The sequence below is a fragment of the Nematolebias whitei genome, chromosome 13, assembly GCF_014905685.2.
Source record: "Nematolebias whitei isolate Nwh7 chromosome 13, NemWhi1, whole genome shotgun sequence".
NCBI lineage: Eukaryota > Metazoa > Chordata > Actinopteri > Cyprinodontiformes > Rivulidae > Nematolebias > Nematolebias whitei.
In genome coordinates this window covers 4019278-4046518 of record NC_056510.1, presented here as the reverse complement: position 1 = coordinate 4046518, position 27241 = coordinate 4019278, and the positions used below count along the sequence as shown (strand labels likewise).

Sequence of the window (27241 nt, the reverse complement as noted above, 5' to 3'; positions counted from 1 at the left end):
ATGACAATAAAGAAACTCTGACTCTGACATAGACAGCCTGATTATATTTTATTGCTTTGTGAATTGAAAACCTCATGGATATCAGTCTTTTGTGCTTTGTTGCCTTGTTTTGGCAGTAGGGCTGCACGTGGATCACAATTTTCTCGTGCGTGAATTAAGATTAGGGATGCACCGATCCACTTTTTTCACTTCCTATATGGATATATGAGGTTTAGTATCGGTCTATACTGATCCGATACCGATCCGATACAGAAAACACAGTGCTGAATTAACTTAAAACATTTTTTTTTTTTTTAAACGCAGACGTAAATGTACTGAATTACAAATTTACTGAAAACTCTGCACCAGTGCAGCACACTTAAAACACATCAATAGTTTCACAAGCGTGATCAAACAAGTAAAAACAGCACAACCTTAATTTGTTCAGTTACGAGTATAACATCAAATGTCAAATAAATAATAATAGATACTGAAACTGACTAAATCAATAGGTTGACAACTTTGGTCAAACGTGAAAAAGTAAACTTCAACAGCTTCAGGAATTCTAAATATATTGTAAAATAAATAATAAAGGCGCTGAAATAAGAGGGAAAAACAATAGTTTCACTAACTTGGTTGGCAGATATTTAAAATAAACAGCCATCAGCTCCTGTCCTTAATCGGATCGGTCGGTCACGATACCCAATCGAGAATTTGTTTGATTTGTTTGGTACCGATATTGCAAAAATTCTTGATTCACATTGCGCATCAAAAAAACTATTATACAGTAATGCAGCAATATTTAGCGATGACCCAAACAAGCAAAGACATTGTCTACACTTTGACCTTGATTTGCGACTCTGACCTTGATCTTTATAAATAAATTTGACTTGACTTGATCTGAGCCAAACTGTGTTAGTATAATGCTGTTAGTATGACGTACCATGTGGTGTTGTTTCCTCTTTTTTGCTTTAAATGTTATCTTCAAGTACAGTACTAAATCCTAAAACTCTCCCAACAGAAAAGGCATGTTTCCAGACCAGTTACAAGGATTTCCAGTGAAGTGACAGAGTTGCATGACCGAACTGTCGAACCCAATAAAGGAATCAGAAATGGGGAGTTTTTGTCTGTAACAGTACATGAAGTTGTTAAAACATCTGGGACTGCGAGTGATTGTATGGTGAGTGAGTGAGCGTCTCAAAGCAGCAGGAATTAAAAACTTCACGTGAGTTGTTGTTGATTAGAATTGAGATCAGATCAAAATTGTAATTAGGTTTTTGCCAAGCAGAAAATAGTTTTTACTGTACTGCTTCTCATTTTTGTGGTTACTTTTAGTAAGGCCCATTATTATAAATATGAAACAACACAGCACTGAAGATTACACAAGGAATATGTTCAACTGGGCTGCGAATAAGGCGCGCAGCTGTTAATGAGGTGCTACAGCGAATGCTTATTTTCTAATTTGATGCCTCACTGGGTCCATCAAGTTTTCACTGAGCTGGCTTGTATTAGCTTAATAAACAAACTGAACTGCCATTTAAAATCAGAGCTGAGAGGGCCAGTCGTGAGCGCGCATCAGGGTTGGCACTGAGTCGGTGCTCGCATCTGCAAATCACATTCAGCCATGTGTGACGTCTTTTTTTTTTACTTGTTAAGGAAGGACCGCAATGACACCAAATGTACAGTAAGATCATGATTTTTTTAAATGTATTTATTTACAAAACAGTATGTTGTACGGTTTTACATAAACACGGGAGACAGAACTGGAAGTGGCAGAAATAAACATGTTGAGGGGAGACAACGATGGATAAGATTAGGAACGAGATCATCAGAGGTACAGCACAGGTTGACAACTGGGAAACTGGGAGATGAGGTTAGAGAGGTCAGACTGAGATGGGGTGGACATGTCCAGAGGAGGGACAGTGGTTTGGACATGTCCAGAGGAGGGACAGCGGGTAACAGCATTTCAATACAATGCTGTTATTGCGTCAATCAGCCCTCTGTGAATAAAAAGTGGCCATCAGGGCACTAATGACCAGTTGTTTGACTGATGGTCCTCGTTTTGCATGTGAATAACTAGTTTTGACTGTCAGCAGCAAACTGGTTGATCCACCATGAGTTGATGCTGCGGATAAGACTGAGGCCCTGTTTACACGATAACAACCTCTGGAAACGTAGAGTTTTTTAAGTGTTTAGTGGGTGTAACAAACAAAAATAGAGTGGGTTTACATGAAAACGCTGCAGTTTCCATGTCGGTAGTGTTGCCAGATAAGAAATTATGAAGTATAATACTGTATAATATTTTGACCTAAACTGTCATATATGCTGAGTAAGGGTATTGTAAGATGAGGTGTGTGTTGTGTTTGGTGAATGATGTGTGCACAGAAAACGAGGGGGTAAAATATATATATCTGGCAACCCTGAACAGGGCTCAGCTGTATTCATTGCACATGCATGGTGAACACATGAACGCTCCTGTGGACCTAGGGTTTTGCTGTTTTTGTCCCACAAGCTAATAACTCCAACGTCCACTCATGAGAGATTTCTCAACTATTTCCACAACTGAATAGCAGTTTTTTAAAGAATGAATTAATATTGAGCAATGAATTTTAAGAGTACTTTTTTAAAGTTTTAACAAAAATCCCTGTCATTCTTATGCCTGCTGAGGACACCTGACAACGATGCCAAACGTTATACGTCAGACACTTGTGCCTGTAAAATATTTTTAGAAGGTAAAAAATAATTAGATTTGTGAGGGTTTAGCTCATTCCCCTTTGTTGCAAAGCAAGTTTCTTGAAAAATCTGTTTCAAAGTGCCGTTTCTTTCTCCTTACTTTGCGCTTGCTGAAAGATCAGGATGCCCTCCCAGAAATGAATGAGCAAAAAGTTGGGATAGGGTTTATAAAGGTGTGAGGGAGGGGTGAATGCACGCCATCAATGCACTTATTTTTTAGATAACCAAACTTCATGGTTAAAATTCAAGACAGAACTTTAATAAGAAAAACTGCGTTCTTACCTGGCCATTGCCACTCCAAAAATACATCCACCCACTGTGGACCAGAAACCCACCCAGCCTGCATTCACCTGTGACAAAAGAAAGAAAATTGGGTGATGGGTAAAGGGAAGGTGAGAGAGGTATGACAGAGCAAGACAATGAGCAGAGCACAGAGTGTCTGAAGCCCGCTGAGACCTTTCAGTCACTATGGCAGCTAAATTGTTAAAGCTGACGGTGCAGCAGGTGTGTCCGGGTGAAGGACTGTTGTCCTTTCCTGTTTAGCCGAACGGAAGCCAACACGTATACTCCACCTAAAAGTCAAGAGAAAAACTTATATGGCCATGGAACTGCGACAGAATCCATAAAAAGCAAAGTATTTGATGTGTGACAGTGACACACTCAACCAATCAGTGTGAAATACCCAGAAGGAAACTCAAAGTCCCAAAGATGGTGTTGGTCTCCTCAAGGCCATAAATCCAATTGTACCCAACCCAACAAGATAGAAGAAGAGAGAGCAAAGGAACAGAATCAAAGGAAAGATCAGATGCTTTTTGCTTAATCACACTCTGCAGCGACATGTCAGGAAAGTATCTCATAAATAAAAGTGGACTGCCAAAGTTATCAAATGTAAAATGCATTCTGGCTCGGTGAGTGATGAATGTTAGAACGCTGTTACGTTTGATCTAAATGAACCTCCCTTCAGTCTTCCGTGGGGATCAGATTAATGGACCGCAGTAAAAACTTTACTGCATTCTGTCCTCAACTACAAAACAAAGATCAAAACATCTGAACGAAAGACATTACCAAACATCCACGCTTTAATATTTGCGGTTTATTTTTCGTATTGAGCCTGTAGAGATTTCAAAGGTGTTGAATTCTCGTTAGTTTGAACGCTAATTTAGGAGGCAATGCATAAACTGCTTTCAAAAATGTTCAAATTCTAAAATACAAATTATTATGTTCCGTGAGCTGGTGCGGAGTTAATTAACCGGAGTATTCTTAGAGCCTCAGAAGCCTGAGAAAGGGCAGATTTGAAGCTTAATCATTTCTGCTATGTGGGAAGTGAGTTAATAAGCTGAAAATGACTGAAGCTGTAAAAGGCAAAGTCTGAGCTTCAGTCTCTACATGTGCTTATGTTTGTTTTCTTTAATTGCCTCTCCCTATAAGCCATTTAAAACCAACAAAAAAAGATCCATAGCTTTATTTTAACAAGGTATTTTGCAGTTGACTCCATGTAATCTTAAAAAAAATCCACGTTTAATGGCGAAGGATGTGGTGACTATGTTAAATAGAAGGAGAGACTTGAAAGAAAAAATAGTGCCAGGAACTTGTTACATCTTTTTATGAATAAAAAAAGTTAATTAAACCAAAAGTATCTTGCCACATTAGATGAGCTTTCTGGGTCTTTGAATTCTAAATGGATCTCCATTAAAAAAGTGGCTACATGTGACTGATGAGCACAATGGAGCACCTGTTTCCTGGAGCACATTCATTATGGTGATGTTATGTGCTCGGTGATCCTGTCTGCAGGTTTCACATGATTCCCCTGCAGAGCTCCATGCTCTCAGACACCAGAGGTGCAACACTAAGAGACCCTTACATTATTCCAATCCCCTTAGTCTGTGGCTGAACAAGTTTTTTTGTCCCTTGCTATGGAGCCAAAATGAAGAATTGAAAATACCTCAGTTCATCCGTCTATTGACTCTTTGTTCATTTTTCCATCCAATCATTATCTTCTGCTTATTCCGAAGTCAGGTTGTGGGGCAGCAGCCTGAGCAAGGAGGCCCAGACATCTCTTTCCACAGCCAGCTCTTTGAGATTACCCCAAGGTGTTCCCAGGACAAGCTGGAGAGACGTAGTCCCTCCAGCTTGTCCTGGGTCTTACCCGGGGTCTCCTCCCAGTCAGACATGCCCGAACCACCGCGACTGGCTCCCCTCGATGTGGAGGAGCAGCGGTTCTACTCTGAGTCTCTCCTGATTACTGAACTTCTCACCCTGTCTCTAAGGGAGAGTCCAGCTCTGCAGAGGAAACTCATTTCAACCTCCTGGATCCACGATCTCATTCTTTCAGTCTCTACTCAGAGTTCAGGACCAGAGGTGAGGGGAGGAACGTAGACCTACCGGTAAACAGAGATCTTTGCCTTACAGCTCTTCTCCCTTTTCACCACAACAGACCGGCACAGAGTCCACAATACTGCAGACGCTTCACCAATCTGTTCATTTTTATATTGCTTAAAAGAATAGTTTCCTCAAATGATTGGGTCAAAAAGCAAAAGCAACATACCAATTTCCATTTTACTGTGTGGCTGCATTTAGAAGCAAGAAAGGCCACTATCAAAAATTAGGTTGTAACTAGTGACGGGATGTATGGCTCTTTGAAGGGAACTGGATCATGACGATCCGTTTGCTTCATAGACCTGTTCAATGGAGCCGTTCAATTTTGACAGTGACGTCATCACGTATGCTGTACATCATTATGTACGCCGTACGTACATGTACGATATGTACATGGGCATGGCCGTACCTCATGTTTTGTCAATCAGGAACCAACCTGAACTATACTTTAGGCTTTGTCCTAACTCCATCTTTACTCCATGCCCAATACCCAATGGGGCGTGGTGGCACAGAGGTTAGAGAAGATGGGCCTGTGATCGAAAAGTCGCAGGTTCAACTCCCTGGACTGACAACATCAAAATGTAGGTGGAAAAGTTGAAGCACCCACATCTGCCTCCACCCTCATTTGTCCCACTCTGGGCCCTTGAGCAAGGCTCCTAAGCCCCAAACAGGTCTCTCTTGAAAATGAGTTCTCGTGACTCAATGAGACTACCTGTATGAATAAAGGGTAAATAAAAAAACAAATAAAAATGCAACCATGAGGAAAACGAAAGGTCTGTGGTCAACAAATTGTTGCAGAAATTGTAACACAAATGAATAAAGAACACAATTTTAGATACAAAAGTGGAAACGGAACTTCTGAGATGGGTTTCTATTTAAAAAAAGGTGTCTTTTGACTTTTATACATTTTTGGGAGGAAAGCTGGGACCACTGTCTGATGATGTGTTAAAAACTGATGGGCAGGTATCTTTCAGTGATCGCTCAAACTTGCTGGAAGACTTGTTAGAAAAAATACTCTCTTTGTGGCACCAGCTCACTCTCCAACATCTTCCAGTATGCCACTTCCCAATCAGAAGATCCTTGTGTGGCTCTGTGCCTGCGCTCATCATTCCCATAATCAATCCATGCAACTTGTTCATTAATCTTGGTGCATTTCTAAGTTTTTTAGTGAAGCTTTACATCTTGGTGCACAGCAGAGAGAACATAGTCGGTATGACGCTTTCATGTTTGTGTCCTTTTTAGATGTTTTATTTGTTTCAAAGCTGGTTTGAATGGTTTCCTTCTAAAACACATTCGAGTTACTCTGTCATGGATGCATTGATTTCCCAATCCAATAATTAAAGAAGGCTTCAGCAGTATTATTGTCATCCAGTGACAACTGGGCTCTCCTGCTGCCTCAGAGCAGTCCTCGTCACGTCTCAATCAAACAGGGTGTCAAGATGAGGGAACAGAAGACAGTCCGTATTTTCAGAAAAACTTTGATGTGAAAGCGAAAAGCTGTCAAAGAATATGGAGGAAGAAATTAAATGAAACTCAGAAACAGAGATAAAGCAATGCTGCCGTATGAGTCAACTTCAGAAGAGTGAAAATATTACTTGACATCTGCAACACAGAGGTCAAACAGGAAATGAGGAGCATGAAGCAGCAGGTGGGCTGCAGAGGAATCACGGCTGCTGCAGGATTGGCCCAAAGGTAATGTAGCAATTATCTGCAGCTAAAAGGAAAACAAAGGTGCACTCGTCTGCTTGTTAGTACACTACCGTGTAATAAGGAATTACTTATTTGCACCAAAACTGACTACCGGTAATTAACGAAAAGCATGAGCAAATTTTTAGGAAGGGATAAATTGTTTGCTTGTGCTCGATACCTTGTGTTCTAGTCTAGCGCTTTCACTGCCTCTTCCTACATTCAAAAAATGAACAAGTCGTACACCGATGTCCCCCATCGCTGAAGGATTTGAATAGTAAATGTTTGTAGTTTTATACACGAGTGTTTTTCTGGACTGGAATTGAACAGGGAATAAGAATAAATCTTAATGGTTTTGGTACAAGATAGTCAAGTGGGAAGGAGTAACACTGTGTAGAAAAATAAGAGGTAGATTCTTTTTTCTTTAATTCTTGTTCAAGGCAGTGCAACGTGACGAATCCTTCCGAACGGAGGGAGAAATTGTATCCACCACCAGGCGCAATGGCAGAACCAGTGGGTGCCAATGGTGGCCTTGGCTACCATACATTAATCATTGGCCACCCACATCATTTGAGGAAACTTTACTTTTAAGCAATATAAAAACTAGAAAGCAGTTTTTCCTCAAATGTTTGGAGTGGCTGATTCTCTCTTGTAAATGAGTCCTCGAGGATCAATGGGATTAACCTGCCTAAATAAGGGTTGAATGAATATGGCTAGTCATCTTGGATTTTGACCTGGCAATTCCATTTAGCCATCCCACCTTTCTTATACCTAGACTGCTCTCAACCACCTGGAGCAAAAGGACTCCTACGTCCATATGCTCTTTGTGGACTTCATGTCTGCCTTCAACACCATGATCCCCCAAACACTGAGGGACAAACTACTCACACTAGGACTAAGTCCCTCCATTTGCAACTGGGTCCTGGACTTCTTAACAAACAGACCGCAGTCTGTGAGGATCCATAACTTCTCCTCATTTACCATAACCCTCAGCACTGGCTCCCCCCAGGGCTGTGTACTGAGCCCCCTCCTGTTCACTCTGCTCACGTATGACTGTGCACTTACCCATCCAGGCTGACATATTGTAAAGTTTGCAGATGAAACAGCGGTGGTTGGATGCATCACCAACAACGATGAGTCCAGCTACAGGCAGGAGGTGGAACACTTGGAGAGTTGGTGCAGGAAGAACAACCTTCACATCAATGTGAAGAAGATGAAGGAAATGATTGTGGATTTCAGAAGGTGCAAACACACCTACCCCCCCCCCCCCACCCCCCATACCCACCCCACCCCTCCAACATAGGAGGATCTGCGGTGGAAGTGGTCTCCAGCTACAAGTAATTGGGTGTGCACATGAACAACAACCTCAGCTGGAGCAACAACACCACCAGCCTGATGAAGAAAGATCATCAGAGACTCTACTTCCTCAGACGGCTGAGACGAGCTGGTCTGGAAAGCTCAGTCCTCACCTCCTTGTACAGGTGTGCAGTGGAGAGCATCCTGTGCTCCAGCATCAACGTGTGGCATCAAGGCTGCACAGAAGATGTTGGAGTCAGCCTCCCCACCATCACAGACATCTACACCTCCAGATGCAGGAAAAGAGCCACCTGCATCATGAAGGACCCCACTCACCCAGCACACACACTTTTTGTCCCGCTCCTCGCAGGAAGGAGGTTGAGGAGCATTAAGTGTAGAACCACTAGACTGAGGAACAGATTCTACCATGAGGCTGTTAAACTCATGAATCTCTATATTGTTTAGCATATATCTTGGATTCTTGTACATGGTTTCTTTTTATACTTTATAGTTTTGCTATTTTTGGGTGTAATGGGTCCTTGAGTGCACAATTTCCTTCCACCTCATGCACCACATGTGATGCGAATGACAATAAAAAACCTTGAACCTTGAGATGTAGGCACACGCCAAAATAGAAGTTGATACCTCGTTTATTTTTCCAAGTAATGATGCTTGCAACATTCACGGAAGGACAGATGGACGGACCGAGGGTATTTCCAACCCCCTCTTTTCGTAAAACAACAGGGGACAAAGTAATGAGCCACAACACATATGTTTTTGTAAGACATTAAAACACCTCCACACTGTTATAGAACAAACAGATATTTAGATGCAGTATATTAGCACCTCTCCACCTCACCATGTTATAAATGCTCCCCGACAGTGTCTTATTAGTTTTAAAGCATGGCTCCATTTTCTTTTGCCCAAGTCTTAAGTCACTTCATTTCACTACAACACAATTTTTTGTTCCTAATGAGCATGAATAAAATAAACTGGTGTCATATTTGATAACAAATAAAATCTGGGCGCAATCTGGCAGGTGCTTGGTTACCTCTTGTCAAAAGCACAAAGCAGAGGTGTGACAGGAAGTGTCTCAGTCTCTGCTCTCCTGAGTGTAATCCTCTCTACAGCAGCACCTGTCTGATGATAACCTTGAAAAGATGCTCCTTAGTCCATTGAAATGTGGCTGTGTTAAGAAGAGGATGATGCAAATCCTCAAGAGATTTTGTCTCTGACCTGCATGGTGCAAATAGCAAATCAAATTTATTGCTCAGTGGTGGACTTAAAGAGATGGTTCAGATCTTTTGAAATTAGGCTCTGTGGACAGGTTATGAAAAATTAATAACTTACCTGTTTAAGACAACTCTTTCAACAACCTCAGTTTGGAGAACGAGTTTAATTTGGACTGGATTGATGAGATAAAGGCTAGTCCAAGACCAAAGTGGATTTGTGTTGTGCAAGATGACAAGTAGCTCAGGGCTGCTGTGAGCTTGAAACAATTTATCTCACTATGAATAAAAAAGTGGACTGGTGACAGGAGACAAACACTAAGGAAATCCTTTGAAATCTAAAAGTCTTGTTTATTTGATATGTCCTCTTACCACAATCATTCCAAGTTGAATGAAAATTTAAAAAAAGGCATAGTCTCTTGTGCATGTTTGTAGCTTACCTGGCTGACATTAACTGGTGTAAGAACCATGTCCAGGACTCCCGACCAGCCAGCAATGACTCCAGTTGGGACTGCATAGGCCAGGGCAATCATCAAGAACCGGAAATTGCTAAAAGAAAATAAAAAGATTAATAACAATTAGGCACGAATGCACAGGTTTGACCAACTGTGCCATGAATGTCCCTTTTTCTGACAAAAGGTTTGGATAGCACCATCTAAACAAAGTTAAATCTTCCATATAAAGTCAGACAACTTGTGTACAATCTTATAAAAAAACAATCGTTATAAATAATTTCTCTGACGTTGAAAAAGAAAAAAGTTAAAAGCAGCAAATAACGTAATTTGAGAAACGTTTAATGGTGTTCAGCATGTATGCACGAGTAATGAATGTAAAATTTTTCAAACAGATGAACCCTGTTGAGTTCGCACATTCAGACGTTTTCTTAAGAAAATCACTGTGATTAACCCGTTAACTTCAATTAAACTATATAAACAGGCAACATCTTCCAGCTGTGATAATGTGCTAAAATACCCAGCATGTAGGGTTTCAGCCTTTTTCCCCACAGCTTCCTGGTTCCTGGGCGGCGCCCAGTGAGCAGCAGCTGATGCAGATCTTCCTAATGAGCTCCAGAGGTAAGGACTGCAGGAGAACCTCCTTCTTTGCTGGAGCATTGCACAACTCCCAGTAGTTGCTTGCAGCCATTGTGAATAAGTGCTTTGTTTTACTTACATTGCCTCCAGTAATCTGGTCTCCTGGAGTCTTGTGCTCTGGATCCCTTGTGAAGCTCCTTGTGCATAAAGGACCATGCTTACCTTCAGCTGCTCCGCTGCCGCTCCACCATCAGCCCTACTTCTTACCTCAGCCTGGAACCTGAAAGCCTTGGCTCTACGCGGCGTGGCCACCCTTGTTCAGGAAGAGATCGCCCCTCTAGTATCTAAAACATCTCTCTACGTTCCTGGACTCATCCTGTTCCCTCCCTCCTCAGGTGTTCCAGGTTCCCTTTGTAAATCATAGTAATCTATATTTCACTGTAAACAAATCACTGCAAATCATATCCGAGTTGGTTCCGTTACTCTCAGTCTGATTCCTTATTGGCTCTGACCACCTGATCGTGACACAGCGTCAGATACCAGATTTTGGCCGTCTAGGCTCAGGGCGACTGTCTAACTACCGCAGATAACCAGAAGCAAATATTTAATTTGTTATAAATGTATACTCTATGTACACACTGAGCTTTTGCTCTTAGGGTGTATAGCTCCTCTGAAATCAAGTCATCCCAAATGAAGTCAGTTGAAAACGCAACAAACCAATTTAATCACCTTTGCTCAATGAGGTGGCGTACTGATTTACAAATCAAAGCCTCGTTGCCTCAAATGAGGCAGTTAGTAACACTAAGCAACTGGAAAATGAGTCTTCTAAGACCCTAAGATTGTCTGGTTTTCTTGCTTTTGTTCTTTTTTTGTTTATGGACACTACTAACATATCTGGCATCGATATTTTACGATATTAATCCTTCGTGGAAAACACTTAAAGACCTATGTGTCTTCTAAAGTTCAAACAAATGCTATTTACAAAGGAAATTTCCTAAAAACACCTAACATGTACATAAAAGCATCGTTTCTGGAACAACATGCGCACCCTTTCCCTCTGTTGACAATGGTGCACCGAGGATTTTTAACTTTTCATTACGGAACGCCTCGTCTCAACAGAAAAACAAACGGGCTGCGTTTTGGCTGCAGATGGTCCATCTTCTTTAGCTACTTGGCCTTGGTCAGGGTATAAGGAGGGACGCCCATAAAAGCCCCCTGATAGAGCTCTCTCTGTTTCCCCCAGCACCTTTTTCATTAACCTTGCCACAACAGCACAAAATCAATATCCAAGCGCCTCTATCTTTATACATGATCTACTATAGACATCCAAAAGTAAGCGAGCTTCCTTTGTGAGTGGATGAAAAATTTTACCCCTTCACTTCTTGCCCATGACATAATGTTTCCAAACAAGTCTCAAAGCTGATGGTGTCATCAGCTAAGTGCTATTTGTCCTTGGCTAACCTAGCTGGAGAGTAATGCATCAAAAGGACAACTTTCAAATCTAAAATGAGTCTGACCAGGAAGGGAGGATGTTCGATACTCGCGCTTTGGACTGTGAAGTAACAGAAACTCCCAGGGTCATTTCGTCAGAATGATAATTTCACACAATGTTTAGACACATCCAGAGTTTTAATTAGACTGCTGCTGTGGAAGCAGATGTGAGCACCCTGAAGCTGAAGATCATTAGCATGAGCTCACACTCAGACAGGCTACACGGATGGTTGAATACATGATTGGACAGACGCCAGCCCTACTAAATGATTTGTCGGCTGGCACCTGCAATCTGTTTGCACAAATATAAGCTCACTACCTGTTCTTCAATTATCACACTAAACTAACCCAAACTAAAACCGAGCTGTGACGATTGGCGACTTCTTGGTGAACGCATTCCCGAGACATTCTCCAAACTGTCAAAATGTTCTCGAGTATCCTCAGTTTTATGCATTAAGTCTTGTTTACTTGAATTTTAAACTAGTTCAAAAAATTGTGCAACACATAGGCCTGTCGCGATAAACAATAAATCAATTAATCGCATGATAAATTAAAATTATCGACCTCATTTTCATTTATCGCCTTCATCGTTTCTTCCTGTCTCTCTCTTTCTACTGAAGACACTGGATGAAAAAAAGCTCAACTCCGGTGTTCTTCACTGACCCCTCCCTTTCTCTTTAAAATCTGTTTTAACCAAACAAAATCACATTTATTGATCGTTAAAAGCAGCTAAGCTGAGATGCTAAGCTACGAGCTAACTGGCCGACATGGGGAAAAAAACCTCCGTCTTGTCGAAGCTCCAAAAATTCACGGTTGAAACTCGTGCCTTCGTCTAAGAAGTTGTTTTTTCTGCAAAAAGAAGCTGAGAACTTGTTTACTGATTTTTTTATTAAAAGCTTTGTGTGAAAAATGCTAAAGAGCTCAAACCACACCGAGCGTACGCCATTTTGATAACCAAAGAGAGACAGCCCATGTCATGTCGAGGGGCCTCCCTCTAATTTTTCTTAAAGAGACACGCTGCTCGCTCCCTCACTATCCATCCTTCAGCTCAAACAGCCTTATACTGCCATCCAGGGGTCAAAAAAGTTACTAAACACAAAAATAAACCAACGTTTCTTCTTAAATTTGACAATAATGAATAATTATTGTCAAATTTCAAACAATATTATTGTTTATCACAATAATTTATGAGACAATCGTCCAACAAAATTTGTTATCGTGACAGGCCTAGCAACACATTTTCTCTCAAAGCATCTCAAACCCTTCTTGAGCATTATTTTGGCATGTGCAAGGAAACTCCCCAGTAACAGAAAACCTCTGAGGTGACAGTCTCAAATGTCCAGGTCTAAAATCCACTATGATTATGATTAATATTTTAAAAACGGACAACGATCTGCCTATCTTTTAATTAAAAAGTGTCATCGGGCAGCTGCCATGTGGGGAACAAAGCCTAACCTCTGCACCATGCGATGGACATAAAATAATAATTTTTAAAAAGTATCAATAAACACCAAAGAATAGTCAGTATTATTGGGAAAGCCTGACCAGCGCTTTCTTGAGATAATATTAAAATTATTCAAAACCGTACATTGTTTTCTTTTAATCCAGAAGGAAACGGTTTTCTGAGCTGTTAAGATGTAGAACTCGTACTAGCGTTAGTTACTCAGATGTCTAAAGATAAAAACAAAAGACGGGAGTAAAATTCCTGTTGAAATAAAGAAATACAAGAGAGCAAATTATGTTTTACACGGCTAAAAAAAAAAAAAAAATCCCGTCATACTTGTTCTTGAAAAGTTCCAACAGTTTTGACGCAGAGGAGTCAAAGCAGCCATGTTGTCCTGCTCTGCGTCGTGTCCCTCAAAGGCGCCTGACGCTGCTGAAATCAGATGCATGTTGCTCAAACAGGTCACTGGAAGGCTGCCTGTCTAAAGTGGAACACAACCCTCGCAGTGAGGCTGGCAAGTTAATGTGCAATGAACGGTCATCCGTCCAGAACCATGCGTTCGGTTGATTCCTGCTTGGTTCTTTTGATGTACGGGAGGGAACCCTTACAGGAGCTGGTCCGAGGAATGTGGAGAGCTTGGCACTCCAGTGGAGTGATTCTTACTGCAGGGAGAACCAGTGCAACCAGCAAAGCTGAGCCAGCTCCCTGTTAGCTATTGTCCAGCTTTCCGTCTCTTCCCTCCAGCCTCTATTCCCCGGCCACAGCCTCGTTCCTTTACAAGCCAGGCAAAAGGCAGAGCACTCGCTCCTCAGGCAGCGCCGTATCCTCGCAGCCCAGAGGATAAATATGGCCTTGATGGAAAGTGTGACTGTGTGTGCTACAAGATTATTTAGCTCCCCACACACACCCTTGTGTTTTTCTAGTGAAGAATGAAAGAAAGAAAAAACAGTAAATAGACTCCAGAGACATCCAGGACCTTAACAGAGCATCTATTTCTGACGGCACACATCAGAGAGAAAGGTCTCACAGCACGTGCGGCTGACCCTGAAGGTGTGGCTGCTGGGGAGGATGGTCTTTTTCTTTAACAGCAACTGGTATATTATAGTTCAGCAAATATTTAGGAAGGAAGGCAGAGGGTTTTGATTACAACCAAAGCAGATGGTGAGTGGCAGTCCCCAATTCAACGTCCCTCTACAGCGCTGGATTTTGTCACTTCGGCTCTCTAAGGCAGGAGGAGCCCAAAGCATCTGCACAAAATAAACCGAACTCTGCAGCCGCAGCAGGTCGAACGTCACCAGAAATATTTAAAACCATCAAACATAGCCACGCATTAAAGTCCTGTCAACACATCTGTTGCTGTGTATTTAAATCAAGGATCAATGGTAAGCATCCTAACGAATGCAGTGAGAGGATATTCCTCAAAGACCTTTCAGAACAGAGCCTGTGGTTTTACCTCAGAAGTCTGCAGATGCTGCTCCTGTAACTGAGTCTCTGGCTTGCTGCGGCCACACTAGGAGGAACCGGTGGGCGAGATGGGAAGTAGAGCAGCACGGCTGTAAAAAGCACCGCGATTGCAGCCAATTCTGGGGATAAAAAGAGATACGTGTGCGTCTGTGTTTATTTTCACTTTTTACAGAAACACTAAAAGCACTCAGGGCAATATGACATTTTAAAAAAGGTCAACGTGACACCTTTAAGTTTTCTGAAGATAGCTCCGAGATTAATTTAATGGCCGACTAGACAAGACAGTAGAATAAGAGTATCTGACAAAATTGTGCAATCTGGCAATCAATCTGAAGCTTTAGTTGCTTCTAAAAGAAGAAAAATAAAAAAGGAGTCGATTACAAAAACGGTAGAATGTACGGGGCTTTTGTTTTTTTAACTATGGTTTTTTGAAACTTCCGATTCACAAAACGTGTCTGCTCTGCCCTTCAAAAATTAATAATATTACCTTAGATTAAACAAAGCCGCTGCCTCGATCTATTACAGCATGCTTGTTTCTCCTTTCATCGTGCTTTTAATTTTCTGACTCAGTTAAGCATAACGGTCTCGGCAAGCTATTTTTCAGAGGCGCGGTTACAAGGATTATGACGGAGGCTCTTGGTGTTTGTGCAGAACTCTTGAATCCCTGTTGCCTGATTGTATTTCTGTCCCTTGACGGGGCTGACACGGTGTTGAAACGATGCGCTATTGATCCTCCGTGCTTACGGAGGTTCTCGCTTTCTGCTCGTACCTGCATACATAACGAGCTGTATTCTGCTTGGAATGGAGCTGTTGGAAAGCCCCGTCGCTGCCTGGGAGTCATTGGGAGCCGGAACGATAAGAGGTCCCACCAGAAAAGAAGCAGCGCCTCCCAAATAGGAGAAGAGTGTGGCCACGGCCGTTGCTGTTGCTCTCTGATCGGGGGCGAACCACGTGGTGGAGAGGAAGGGGCCAGCACTCATGATGGTTGGCCCAGCCAAACCGTTTAGAAACTGGCCTCCGTGGATCATCCTGTAACAGAAGAGGAAGAAAAGCCGTTTCAAATCAACAACAAAAAAACAACAAATGATTATGCACCAGTGTAAACTGATTAAGGTCTGAGTTTCTCCCACTTGCTGGCCTTCATCTGCACTGCGTGAGTAAGCAATCTAAAATATCATCAATAAACTAGTGAGGTTTTAAATGTCCTGATGCATGCTCAATAATGCAGGTAGAGCAATCCAACAAAGTTAAGTCAGGTCCTCTGGATGGATTCAATTTTTAAAAAATTGTTGAAACGTTTAATTTTTTATCCTAAGGACTTCTTCAGTCTGAGGAGCTGTACTAAACTCAGTCTTATAAATAGCACCTTCTCATAGTGGATCAACCAGTTTGATGGTGACATCCAGAACCAGCTGTTCACATGACAAAGGAGGACCATCAACCTAACAATGGATCCAACATTTTTCAGTCAGGTCATCTGGACAGTTTCTTTTTTTGTGCTGAAACGTTTCGCCTTCGATCCAGAAGGCTTCATCAGTCAAGGAAACGCACAACAAAACTAATTCTTCCCCCAACAACTTACTCCAAAGTGGAACAAACCAGTTCTGCTTGTGATAAGATGGTCTCTTTAGTACGCCCCCTCCTCCAATGCCGGCCCTCTTCCTTGTTGACAGTCTTGTCAAACTGGTTGAAAACAACAAAGTCCATGCTCAATCCAGATGACCTGACTGAAAAATGTTGGACTGTATACCTGGATTATTGAGCATGGACTTTGTTGCTAACAATGGATCATTAGCACCTGATGGCCGTTTGCTATTCACAGAGGGCTGAGTGATAGGAGCAATAACAGCATTATAAAAAGGGGACAGTTGGACATGGAGGCTCCGCCCCTGTTTAATGATGGACAGTTTCTCTTCACAAAGATGGCCTCCTTTACTCCTCTCTCAAACCATCTTTCCTCTCTGTCCAGGATGTGAACATCTTCATCCCTGAAAGAGTGACCTCTGACCTGGAGATGAGTGTAGACCGCAGAGTCCTGGCCTGATGATGTTGATCTTCTGTGCTGGTCCATCCTTTTGGCCAGAGGCTGTTTAGTTTCCCCGATGCATGAAGGAGGCCATCTTTGCAAAGAGAAACTGTCCATCACTAAACAGGGGTGGAGGCCTCCGTGTCCAACTGTCCCCCTCTTACAATGCTGTTATTGCTAGTATCACTCAGCCCTCTGAATAGCAAGTGGCCATCAGGGCACTAAAGATCGGTCGTTAGGCTGATGGTCCTTCATCATGTGAACAGCTGGTTCTGGATGTCACCAGCAGACTGGTTGATCCACTAGGAGAAGCTGATGTTTATAAGACTGAGTTTGTTGCAGCTCCTCAGACTGAAGAAGTCTTTTGGATAAAAGATTAAACGTTTCAACAATTTTTTTTAAATTTTTATATTTGAATCCGTCCAGCAGCACGGTGGCGCAACTGGTAGAGTTGCTGCCTCTCAGCGAGCAGGTCCCTGGTTCAAATCCCAGTCCGGGGGCCTTTCTGGGTGGAGTTTGCATGTTCTCTCCGTGCATACGTGGGCTTTCTCCGGGTGCTCCGGTTTCCTCCCACAGACCAAAAACATGCATGTTAGGCTGATTGGTAACTCTGAATTGTCCCTAGGTGTGAGTGTGTCCCTGTGATGGACTTGCGACCCGTCCAGAGTCTCCCCCGCCCCTCGCACAGTGATTGCCGGACATGGGCACCAATGACCCCCGTGACCCAAAATGGAAGAAGCGGGTAAAAGATAATGGATGGATGGATGAATTCGCCCAGTGGACCAGACTTAACTTTGTTAGATATCAAGGTTAAAGGTAAAGAAATGAAGACGTGCCGTAATGAGTGTACGATATAAAACTGAACGCTGAGGGACTGAAAACAAGACAATGAACTCGGGGGATTTGTGAGACAACTTGCTCTGAGAGGACCAAACTTCCAGTCTCAGTTTTGCACCTTGACTCAGCTGTGGGAGACAGATGTATTATGAGATGTCCCCTGATGACAACAGACCCCCTTCAACGCTCTCGGCCCCCCTCTCAACCATCTGACGGAGACAGCCAGCCGCAGGAGACAGCTCACGGCTGATTGATTGTCTGTAAGCTCAGTAAAGACACCGTTCATCCAGAGCGGTGGAAGCAGCTCGTGGGGGAAAGGGGCAGGAAAGAGTAAACGAATAAAGGGAGGCAAAGGGGGAAGTGTTACGCTAAATATGAGCTTTCGGTATTCAAATGTATTCACTCTGTTTTCTAGAAGGATATAAATTTGATCAATTGTGAAAGACGGTTAAATGTATTTGAAATACTATTTTAAGAGTCTGATTATGTAAACCATTTTCTGTTTAGGACGTGTTAACGTAAAGGGATGTTTAAACTGTCGCAGGTAGTTTGTCCAGTTTTCACAGGTATGGTGGTTCTTTGTTAATCTTGCTGCCCAGTGTCTCTGGGCTTCACAGATAAACACGTCGCAGCAGAACGTGGAGTTGTGGTCAGAAACCGACACATGGCAAAGTAACTTGTTCTCAAACCTGATGACGTCACAGCCTAACTGCACCTCCTTAATTTCTCTGGGGCCCCTACCTTTTCTTTTTATACATCCCTTTATTCCCGTGTTTTACTCTCATCTCTCCATCTATGGTGTGACCAGTGCCTGTTTTGTGTCTCTCTCAGTGCGCACCGTCACCAATTTCAGGGTTTCTGATCTGGTTCTCTTTGTTCTTGCAGGAAAGTTTCAGATGCCTCCTCATCCAGTCTTATGCTGTGAACGAGTGAATCGGATCGATGGATGCCGTGCAGGGACAATGCTGCATTTCCTCACAATTTTCTTTATAACTATGCATGACAGGTGATAAGAACAAGCTCTAAAATACATCTCTGTCACACGGTAAAGTGGAAATGACAGCGTAAGGCTATGGTAATTTATCATTCTGTTGTATTGTTGAACAAACAGCATGCTTTCGATTAAACAAACAAGAGTACAGCACACGGCACATCGTACACTCGTCAACAAACTATTACACAGCAACATATAGCAAACATCTTGAATAACCCTTGACCTTAGAGCTGGGTGATGAAAAGATTATACCGCATGCTGCTTAATGATGTTATAAAGGCGTATCAAGTTTTGGAAAATTGCCTTCAAATTAGAAGATCCTGACCATGACCTTGTATAACATTTGACCTTGATTTGTGACCCTAACCTTGGAGGTAAGGTGATGAAAAGTGTGCAACACTTTGTCTAGTGATGATGTGTGCAAAAGTTTTGTTAAATCATCTTGAGCAAAGTTACGGGCAGGACAAACACGAACAGACGGAGACTTTACCATAATACGTCCACCTTTCAATTGGCATATAATAAAGTGAGGCACCTAGTGTGCTTATAAAGAGTTGCACAATCTCACCACAAGTAGTAGTAACATTTCCCAAAACCTTAAAGGAATAGTTCAGATCTTTGGAGGTGGGGTTCTGAGGAAAGGCTACGATCAATTATTTATATATTTTTTGTATTTTTCATGATAAATAAAAATTATCGACCTCGTTTTCATTTATCGGCTCTATCGTTTCTTGGTGTCTCTCTCTTTCTACTGAAGACACTCGATGACAAAAGGCTCAACTCCGGTGCTCTTCACTGACCCCTCCCTTTCTCTTTAAAATCTGTTTTAACCGTTCAAAATCGTGTTTTTGGATCGTTAAAAGCAGCTAAGCTGAGAAGCTAAGTACGAGCTAAGCTAACAGGCCGACCTCGGGGGAAATACCTCCGTCTTGTCGAAGCTCCAAAATTCACGTTTGAAACCCGTGCCTTAATGTAAAAAATTATTTTCTCTGAAAAAAGAAGCTGAGAACTTGTTTACAGATTTTTTTTAAAAGCATTGTGTAACAAATGCTTTGCTCAAACCACACCGAGCATCCGCCATTTTGGGAACCGAATAAAGGAAAGAGAGACAGCCCGTGTCATGTCAAGGGGCCTCCCTCCCATTTTTCTTAAAGAGACACGCTGCTCGCTCCCTCACTATCCATCCTTCAGTTCAAACAGTCTTGTACTGCCATCCAGTGGTCAAAAAAAGGTACTACACACAAACATTAACCAATTATTAAATAAAAAAATACTAATTATTGTCAAATTTCAAACATTATCATTTATCGCAATAATTTCTGAGATAAATTAATTGCCCAGCATAATTTGTTATTGTGACAGGCCTAATCCCTGTGCATGTGTGTCTGTATGTTTATGTTGTTTTTGATGTCAGCAAAATATTTAATCAACTGGGCAGATTTTAATTAAACTTTCTAAAGTAAAGACTGGATGTACATCTACAACTGATTAACCGTTAGTCATTAATCTTTGGTGATATTCATTCCTTATTCTTACATGACAATGACTTGAGTTTGTCTAAGTAAGAAACATTATCACAATAATTTCAGCCCATAATTGTCACATACAATTACCTCCTTTTAAAAAGAGATAACATTATATATATATATATTGCATTAAATAGCAATATAACACCAAGGTTTCAAGGATTCAAACTGTTCATGGTGGTTTCTTCCTCAACAGCCGAGCTGAAACTATGAAACAAAAAAACTGAACTATTATTATTTGATCATGAAGAAATTGCTTCAGTATTATCTGAAGTTTGGTCAATACCCTCCCTCGCTGTCTAATGGGTCACATGATGGATGTGAACACAACATTATCTGTAATATGACAGGTGATGAGGAAGGATGCTCAAAGATGATCGGTCAGATGAGCAAACTTTACTGTGGCTGGAGACAGAGAGCAGAGGAATGGAGCACCTCTTTTCAACTAGTGATTCATCACCATTGATGAACCCCGTCAGACTGAATTTGATGGAGATGGAGACATAGAAGCCAGTGCTGTGGCAAAATCGTTGGACTGCTTCTGGTCTGCAAAGGCTTATAGATTCAATTCAGAAAAAAAAAAGTCCAACCCAATTCTACCTTGAAAGTGGTACCACAGCAATCATGATAGTACGGTCGCTTTGTCATTAGTAAGTGTGACTCCACTCAGCTCTCCTCTAATTGGTTCTTCTCAGGTTTAGGTGGACTGTCACGGTGACTTTTTTCTTGCCCTGTGGGCCGGATCATCCAAGTAAAGTGGGTGGTTTCTTGTAACGCCATCCAGCTCTTCAATCCTTTGATACGCCAATAAAGACAGAAAGGTCTGGACCTTGTCAGTGGACCATGGCACTGCTTTTGGAGTTTCCATACTGAATTAGAAAACTACCATACTTTCCGCTGTATAAGTATTTGGCTTATACAAAGCTGTGGCTAATTTATGGATTTATTTTTTTTTTGACGAGCTAACAAGCTCCCTGCCACCAAAAACATTTACCTTGGTCAAACCCAAGAGCTCATAAAGCTGCCCATTACATGTCTCTCTTGGCGGGGTGGGTCCTCATGACTCAATGAGACTACCTGTATAAATAAAGGTTAAAAAAATCTGACCAATGAAATTACTGACCACATCACAGTCGAACCAATGAAACGGGGAGGGGGAGGAGAGACTGGGGGGGTCCCTTGCATGTACAGAGCATGTGAGTCTCACATGTTCAAAGAGCACTTGTTGCTCCACAGAGCAGGAGGACAACTTGAAGATAGCGCTCAATGACTTCCCGGTAAGCTTTTTTACCAGCCGTGTTACAGGAACTGTTCAGAAAAAAAAACATTTATCGTACTGTATGTATTTGTGTATGTTACACGGCTTACATATGTAAAAAAAAAATTGTGTATATGTATTTTTTGTTTGTTTGTTTGTTTTTTGAGTGTGCGTGGCTTATACTCAGGTGCGCTCTATAGACTGCAAGTTACGGTCACTAACTAACCCACACCACAATGATCGTAGAGGAAATGACAGTTCAGATAATTTACATTTATTGCTGATATGACATATCAACCCCTTGCAGTTGGGGTTTGGGGGGGGGGGGGGGGGGGTTTGCTGCTGTGACAGAGGCAGGGAGGGGCAGGGAGGAGGATGGGGAGACCTTAGCATTTACTTACGGGCCAGTTCTGAGATGTAAAATAAATTTGAAGCAGAGTTTTGGAAAAATCTGTAAGACTTTCTATGTACGTCTGTAGTCATGAAGAATGGGGGGGGGGGGGTCCATATGATTTACAGAACATCCATAACCATGAACAAGATGGTCCCATAAACCAGGTTGAGTGGGGGTGGGTACAGGCAGTGGGCGGGCCCTTAACTGGTGCGGTGTGGTGCAGAACCAATGAGAGTTGAGACTGTGGCGAAGTGTCATAATACCCACAGTGGGTTCTGATCAGTGTTGCCAGGTGTACGATGATTATCGTATTTGTACGACAATTTTACCCTCTGTACGATCAATAATCCCCAAAAAAGGCCAAATATACGATAATTTGACCTTTTTTGGGACCTTGACATGATTTAACCTTTTTTGTTGTTATCTACCTGGATGATTGAGCCTACAAAACTTATTTTTTAATATTAAAAAGTAGTGGAAAATCCAAACAAACCTGACATTAACAAAAAGAAGCTGGAAAACAGCTAAAAGGAGCAGAAAAAGGTGGAAAACTGAGGAAAAATAAACTATTTTATGCAACAACAAAAAAAAGAAGCTTAAAGGAGCTGAAGGAACTTAAATTAGCAGAAAGAAGCTGAAAAGGTTGAACGAGAACAAAAGCTGAAATGAGCAGTAAAAGGTTTAAAACAGCACAAAGTGAAGGACGTGGAGAGCTTCAGTCATGATCAATGAGAAAAACATGGCTGAAGAAGCTAAACATTCCAAAACATAAAATGCACGAGCGCCAAAAGTCATCGCAGGAACACGTTGATTGAGCCGAACGTTTTAAATATGAATGGCTGAAATAACAAAAATGACTTGCTGTAAAATGTGCAAAAGAAAAACGGATCATTGATGTGAACGTTTTAAACAAGAGCATGAGGATTAAAAAAAAAAAAAAAACCTGACCTCTTAGCAAAGTCTAATCACTGATCCTGGTTTGAACTTTTAAAAAAATAAGCGTTCGTTTTCAAGAATCTTGGCGAGCGTTCGCACGCAAGAGGAAGTTCCTCCGGTCGGTGTTCGCACGTTTCCAGCTCCGTTTGAGTTCTGTAAACGCAGAACAAAGAGGCGCCTCTTCCTTGAGGGGTACGCACAAAGAAAAGTTGCCTTTTATCACATTAAACAATACGTGCAACAAACAGATCCCTTTGTTTTTAACCTATGAAGCCGGTCTACAGATCAGTGACGCACTTGAATGAACTGTGTATTTAGAGTCCCAGACTCCGTCCTCGCACACGATCAAAGCTCATTTAGCTCCAGAGTCTCCAGTTTATGAGATGCAGCTCATCCACAGCAACATGCAACTCAACAAAGCTTTAGTCCGCTGCTCCCGTGCTCGCTCACCTCCGCTGCAAAGGAAAGACTGACATCTTCTGGTGTGCCACGGAGCCACACGTACTCCAGGCTGCAGTTTATTAAAGCATGGCATCCAAAGCTGTGCATCGTTTATTACACGAACCAAAATGAACCGTTTCACTCCAACGTTCTGCAGGGTGATTAACGCCATCTTTGGTTTTCTCTGTGCTCGTTCTCTGAAGAGAAACTCCGAAGAGTTAAAGGTCATGTCCGCTGAGAGTAACTTTGCAGTGATTTTCAGCTCACACACCAAATACTGTGTGCTGCTGTACCGATGCCCTCAGGCGAGGCGACGCTCGAGCATGGAGACGAGGCTCAACTAGTCGTGACGGATAAAAGTCTTCGCTGGTTTCCACTTCTTGATTTTTATGAAATTCCATTTCCTCTTTGCAGTAAATGCCTTCTTGTCACGTGACAAAAAATATGTGAGTAAAACGCAGTGATTTGAAGGTAAAAACCAGACGCAGCTCAACCTGGGAGACAGAAGGAGGCGTTTTTAGGAAATGTGTAAATTCACATCATTCTGATTTCTGCAACTGTGGCTTATCAGCTCTAACACTTTATTATTATTTAAAACTGACCTGGAAACGCCTCTCAACATTTATCTACAGGTCAATATCCCACAGTTACCTTAATAAAAGTATATTTCAGATGCTTTGAAAAGGGGTCGTGTGACATGGTTTTAAAAACAAATATCTAACTTGTTGATAGCTGCTCAACCTTCATTTTCCAAAAGTCTAATCAGCATCAAGTCTGACCAGTTGTCATCTCAAATTAATCCAGTCTCTAGACTGTCACAGTGATCCATCCACCCATCCATCCATCCATCCATCCATCCATCCATCCATCCATACACACATACATACATCCATCCATCCACCCATACATCCATACATACATACATACATCCATCCATCCATCCATCCATCCATCCATCCATCCATCCATCCATCCATCCATCCATCCATCCATACACACATCCATCCATCCATCCATACACACATCCATCCATCCATCCATACACCCACCCACCCACCCATCCATCCATTCATCCATCCATCCATCCACCCACCCATCCATCCATCCATCCACCCACCCACCCACCCATCCATCCATCCATCCATCCATCCATCCACCCACCCACCCACCCACCCATCCATCCAGTCTAAAATGTCCTGTTGTCCTCCTCTAAATCCACAAAAACACAATAGAGTTCTTTCTGACCCTCTCTGTACTTCTCCATCAGCATCTTCGAAGCAAAAATGGCGTCTGTGGTGCTATTTCATGGCATGACACCATACTGCTGCTGAAAAAAAAAAAAGGTTAGTAGGCTCAGTCATCCAGGTAGATAACAAAAAAAGGTAAAATCATTTCATCTGGACCAGTTTCTTTAAGGGAGAAACATTTCGTCTTCATCAGTCTGTGGCCGGGCATCCAGATCTGTCCCAGAAGTGGCCTTCACTGTTTCAAGCCAACCTCCTGTTGGAATCTCAGAAGCTTTTAACACGTGCAAAAGATGCTCACAGTCAAGTCCAAGTCTTTCCTCCACAACTCTCTCCCAGATCTTAATTCGCTTTGTTTACATGTGCAAAAGTCTTTGACCGGACTGAAATGTTTTCAGATTAAATAATTCAAATGTATCGTTTACATGGGGGCGGTCTGTTCATGACGAGCGTTTACCTGCAGCGGCCTTTGTTCTGAACAGAAGTACTGACGTGCGCAGAGCGGTAAACTCTCCTGAAAAAACACAGAAGAAGAAGTTCTACTTCCGGTTTTCTTCCGCGATGAACGTAAACAAAGCTGAGCGGCAGGTTTTAATGACGGTGGAGACGTCGCTGCACTCCCTGACGGAGCTACAGGTAACGCAGGTCATTTTGAGCTCTTTCAAAGTTTCTAGTAGAAATGTGTCGCTCACCGACCAGTTTTACTTCCGGTAACATTATTAGCATTAGCCAGGCGGACATGACACAGGTCGCACGTGCGCAGTCAGGTCAGTTTTCGTGATTGGAAAAAAAATGAACATTTTTATTCCGAACGGCCGTTTAATCCGATTACTTGTGTCCATGTAAACATAGCCACTGTGTGACTCATCAACTTCATTCCCCGTAGTCGCTACAACTCTGTACATCACCCTCGTTCTTACAAATGGCCACCAGCACACTTCTCCTCCATTCCTCAGACATTTTCTCACCCTCAAATATGTTGTGGAATATCTGAGTTAAAAACCTCAAGCCTGCTCTTTGTTGTCGCTCTGCTGAGTTGTATCTCAGTATTTCAGTTACACACATGTAGTGCTGTATGAGCATCGTTGTACAGTATTAGAATGCACAAAGTGCAGAAATATTATGAGTTGTATTGTCAGCAGTAAGTAGCCTGGTCACTGAGCACAACTGTTGGCAAATCCAGCTGGTTTTTTTAAGCTGCAACTGGATTATGGTAAAGTCAATCCCTAAGTCATTCCTATCTCTGAGTTCTGGCTTCTGAGGTTAATTGAACGCAGCGTCACTTAAATTGGTCCAAACTGTAATAAAAAAAATTTAAGCTACAGGTAAGATAACATTTTTTAATTTTTTTTACTTTTCCATAAAACACAACTTCAAAATATCTGAACTATTGCTTTAAAATAAGTAGATCGCATCACTCTATCTCATTTCACTTTTTAAAATTCTGTTGGACGTTTGCAGCCAAGTAAAGATAACGATGAATTTAAAGCTATTGTCAGAAATATTTGAGCACTGTCAAAGCTTAAAGTGGTTTTACGTGAATAAACTGGACAATTGTTTCCTCTTGTGCGTTTATAATAATTAAAAAGTACTCATCAGTTCCTCATATGGCCTCAGTACATCACCTCTGAAAACAGACCAGGACCTCATGAGGCATCATGTAACTCAAGAATCTATACGAGTCAATCAACAGCCTGTGATAACAAGTCTGCACATGCAAACTTAAATAAGTTACCATGAGCTTGTGCAAGAGTGAAAGGTCATCCCTCTCTTCTACAGCCTACAAAAAGATTTTTATTGTCCCGCCCCGTCATGGAGCAAAAGGAGGAATTGCAAATCCCGTCCGTTTGTGAACGTTGTGAGCACGATAACTTAAAAAACAAGTCAGGTATCAACTTCCATTTTGGTGTGTGGCTACATCGCGATGCAACAAATTGCTTCTTTTGAAAAGTAGGTTGTCAAGTCAAAATCCAAAACGCCTGCTTCCATAAATATGAAAACCCTGTGAGCTGGATAAATTGAAAAATAAGCAACATTAAATTCCAAGATGGCCACCACCATATGTGTGTAAACTGACAACCCCATCATATGAGGAAACTACGCTTTCTAGTTCTTATATTGCTTTAAAATAGTTCCTCAAATGACTGGGGTGGCCAGAGAGATGGCTGAAGAATAATCTGTGCTGGCCTTGGCCACCACTGGTCTACCATTGTGCCTGCTGGTGGAGAAAATTGCCCCCTCCGCTTACCAGGATCTGTTACTGTGCGCTTCCTCGAACAGGCCAAAATAAATAAATAAAATACATCTGTTCCTATACACAGTGCAACTTCTACCCATTTGAATATCTTGCACCTTAAACATTATGGTTTACTTGCATTCCCTGTTCAACTCCAGTCCAGAAAAACAGTCACCTCAAAAACTACAAACATTCACTATTCAAATCCTTCAGTGATGGGGGGGGGGGGGGGACATCAGCGTACCGCTCGTTTAATTTACATCTGACACATGGGAATCTTTTCACTGCACTAGAACAGCGTTCTTCCTGCAGCTCAAAGAGATGAGGAAATGTTTTCATAAGCAGTTTGAGAGACTGGAGCCCGACAGACGTTTGGGGACCTATCGGTAGCGGCAATAACTGTCCCATTATAAAGACACTTCTAACTTTCACCCCTAAAATGCTGGGACTAGCGGTAATTGTACAATGTATCCAGCAGAGGGCGCGTGTCATGGCCGTTCACTTAAGTTTCACTTTAACGTTCAGCACAGACGAAGCAGCGAGCAATGTGTATTTTCCAGAACAGATCGTGGTAACACAAAGTTTGTTTTCTCAGTCATCCAGGTATATAACAACAAAAA

At 42.0% G+C, this 27241-nt stretch overlaps 1 protein-coding gene across 1 annotated transcript in view; it reads right to left on the bottom strand.

The window, feature by feature from the left end:
• Nucleotides 1-27241, bottom strand: part of slc49a4 (solute carrier family 49 member 4) — a 59742-nt gene that overhangs the window by 24833 nt on the left and 7668 nt on the right. The window contains exons 3-6 of the mRNA XM_037686785.1: nt 15499-15758; nt 14719-14848; nt 9740-9848; nt 2995-3062 (exon numbers count right to left, since the gene is read on the bottom strand). Of these exons, the coding sequence (XP_037542713.1) occupies nt 2995-3062; nt 9740-9848; nt 14719-14848; nt 15499-15758 (567 nt within the window). The remainder of the gene's footprint in view (nt 1-2994; nt 3063-9739; nt 9849-14718; nt 14849-15498; nt 15759-27241) is intronic.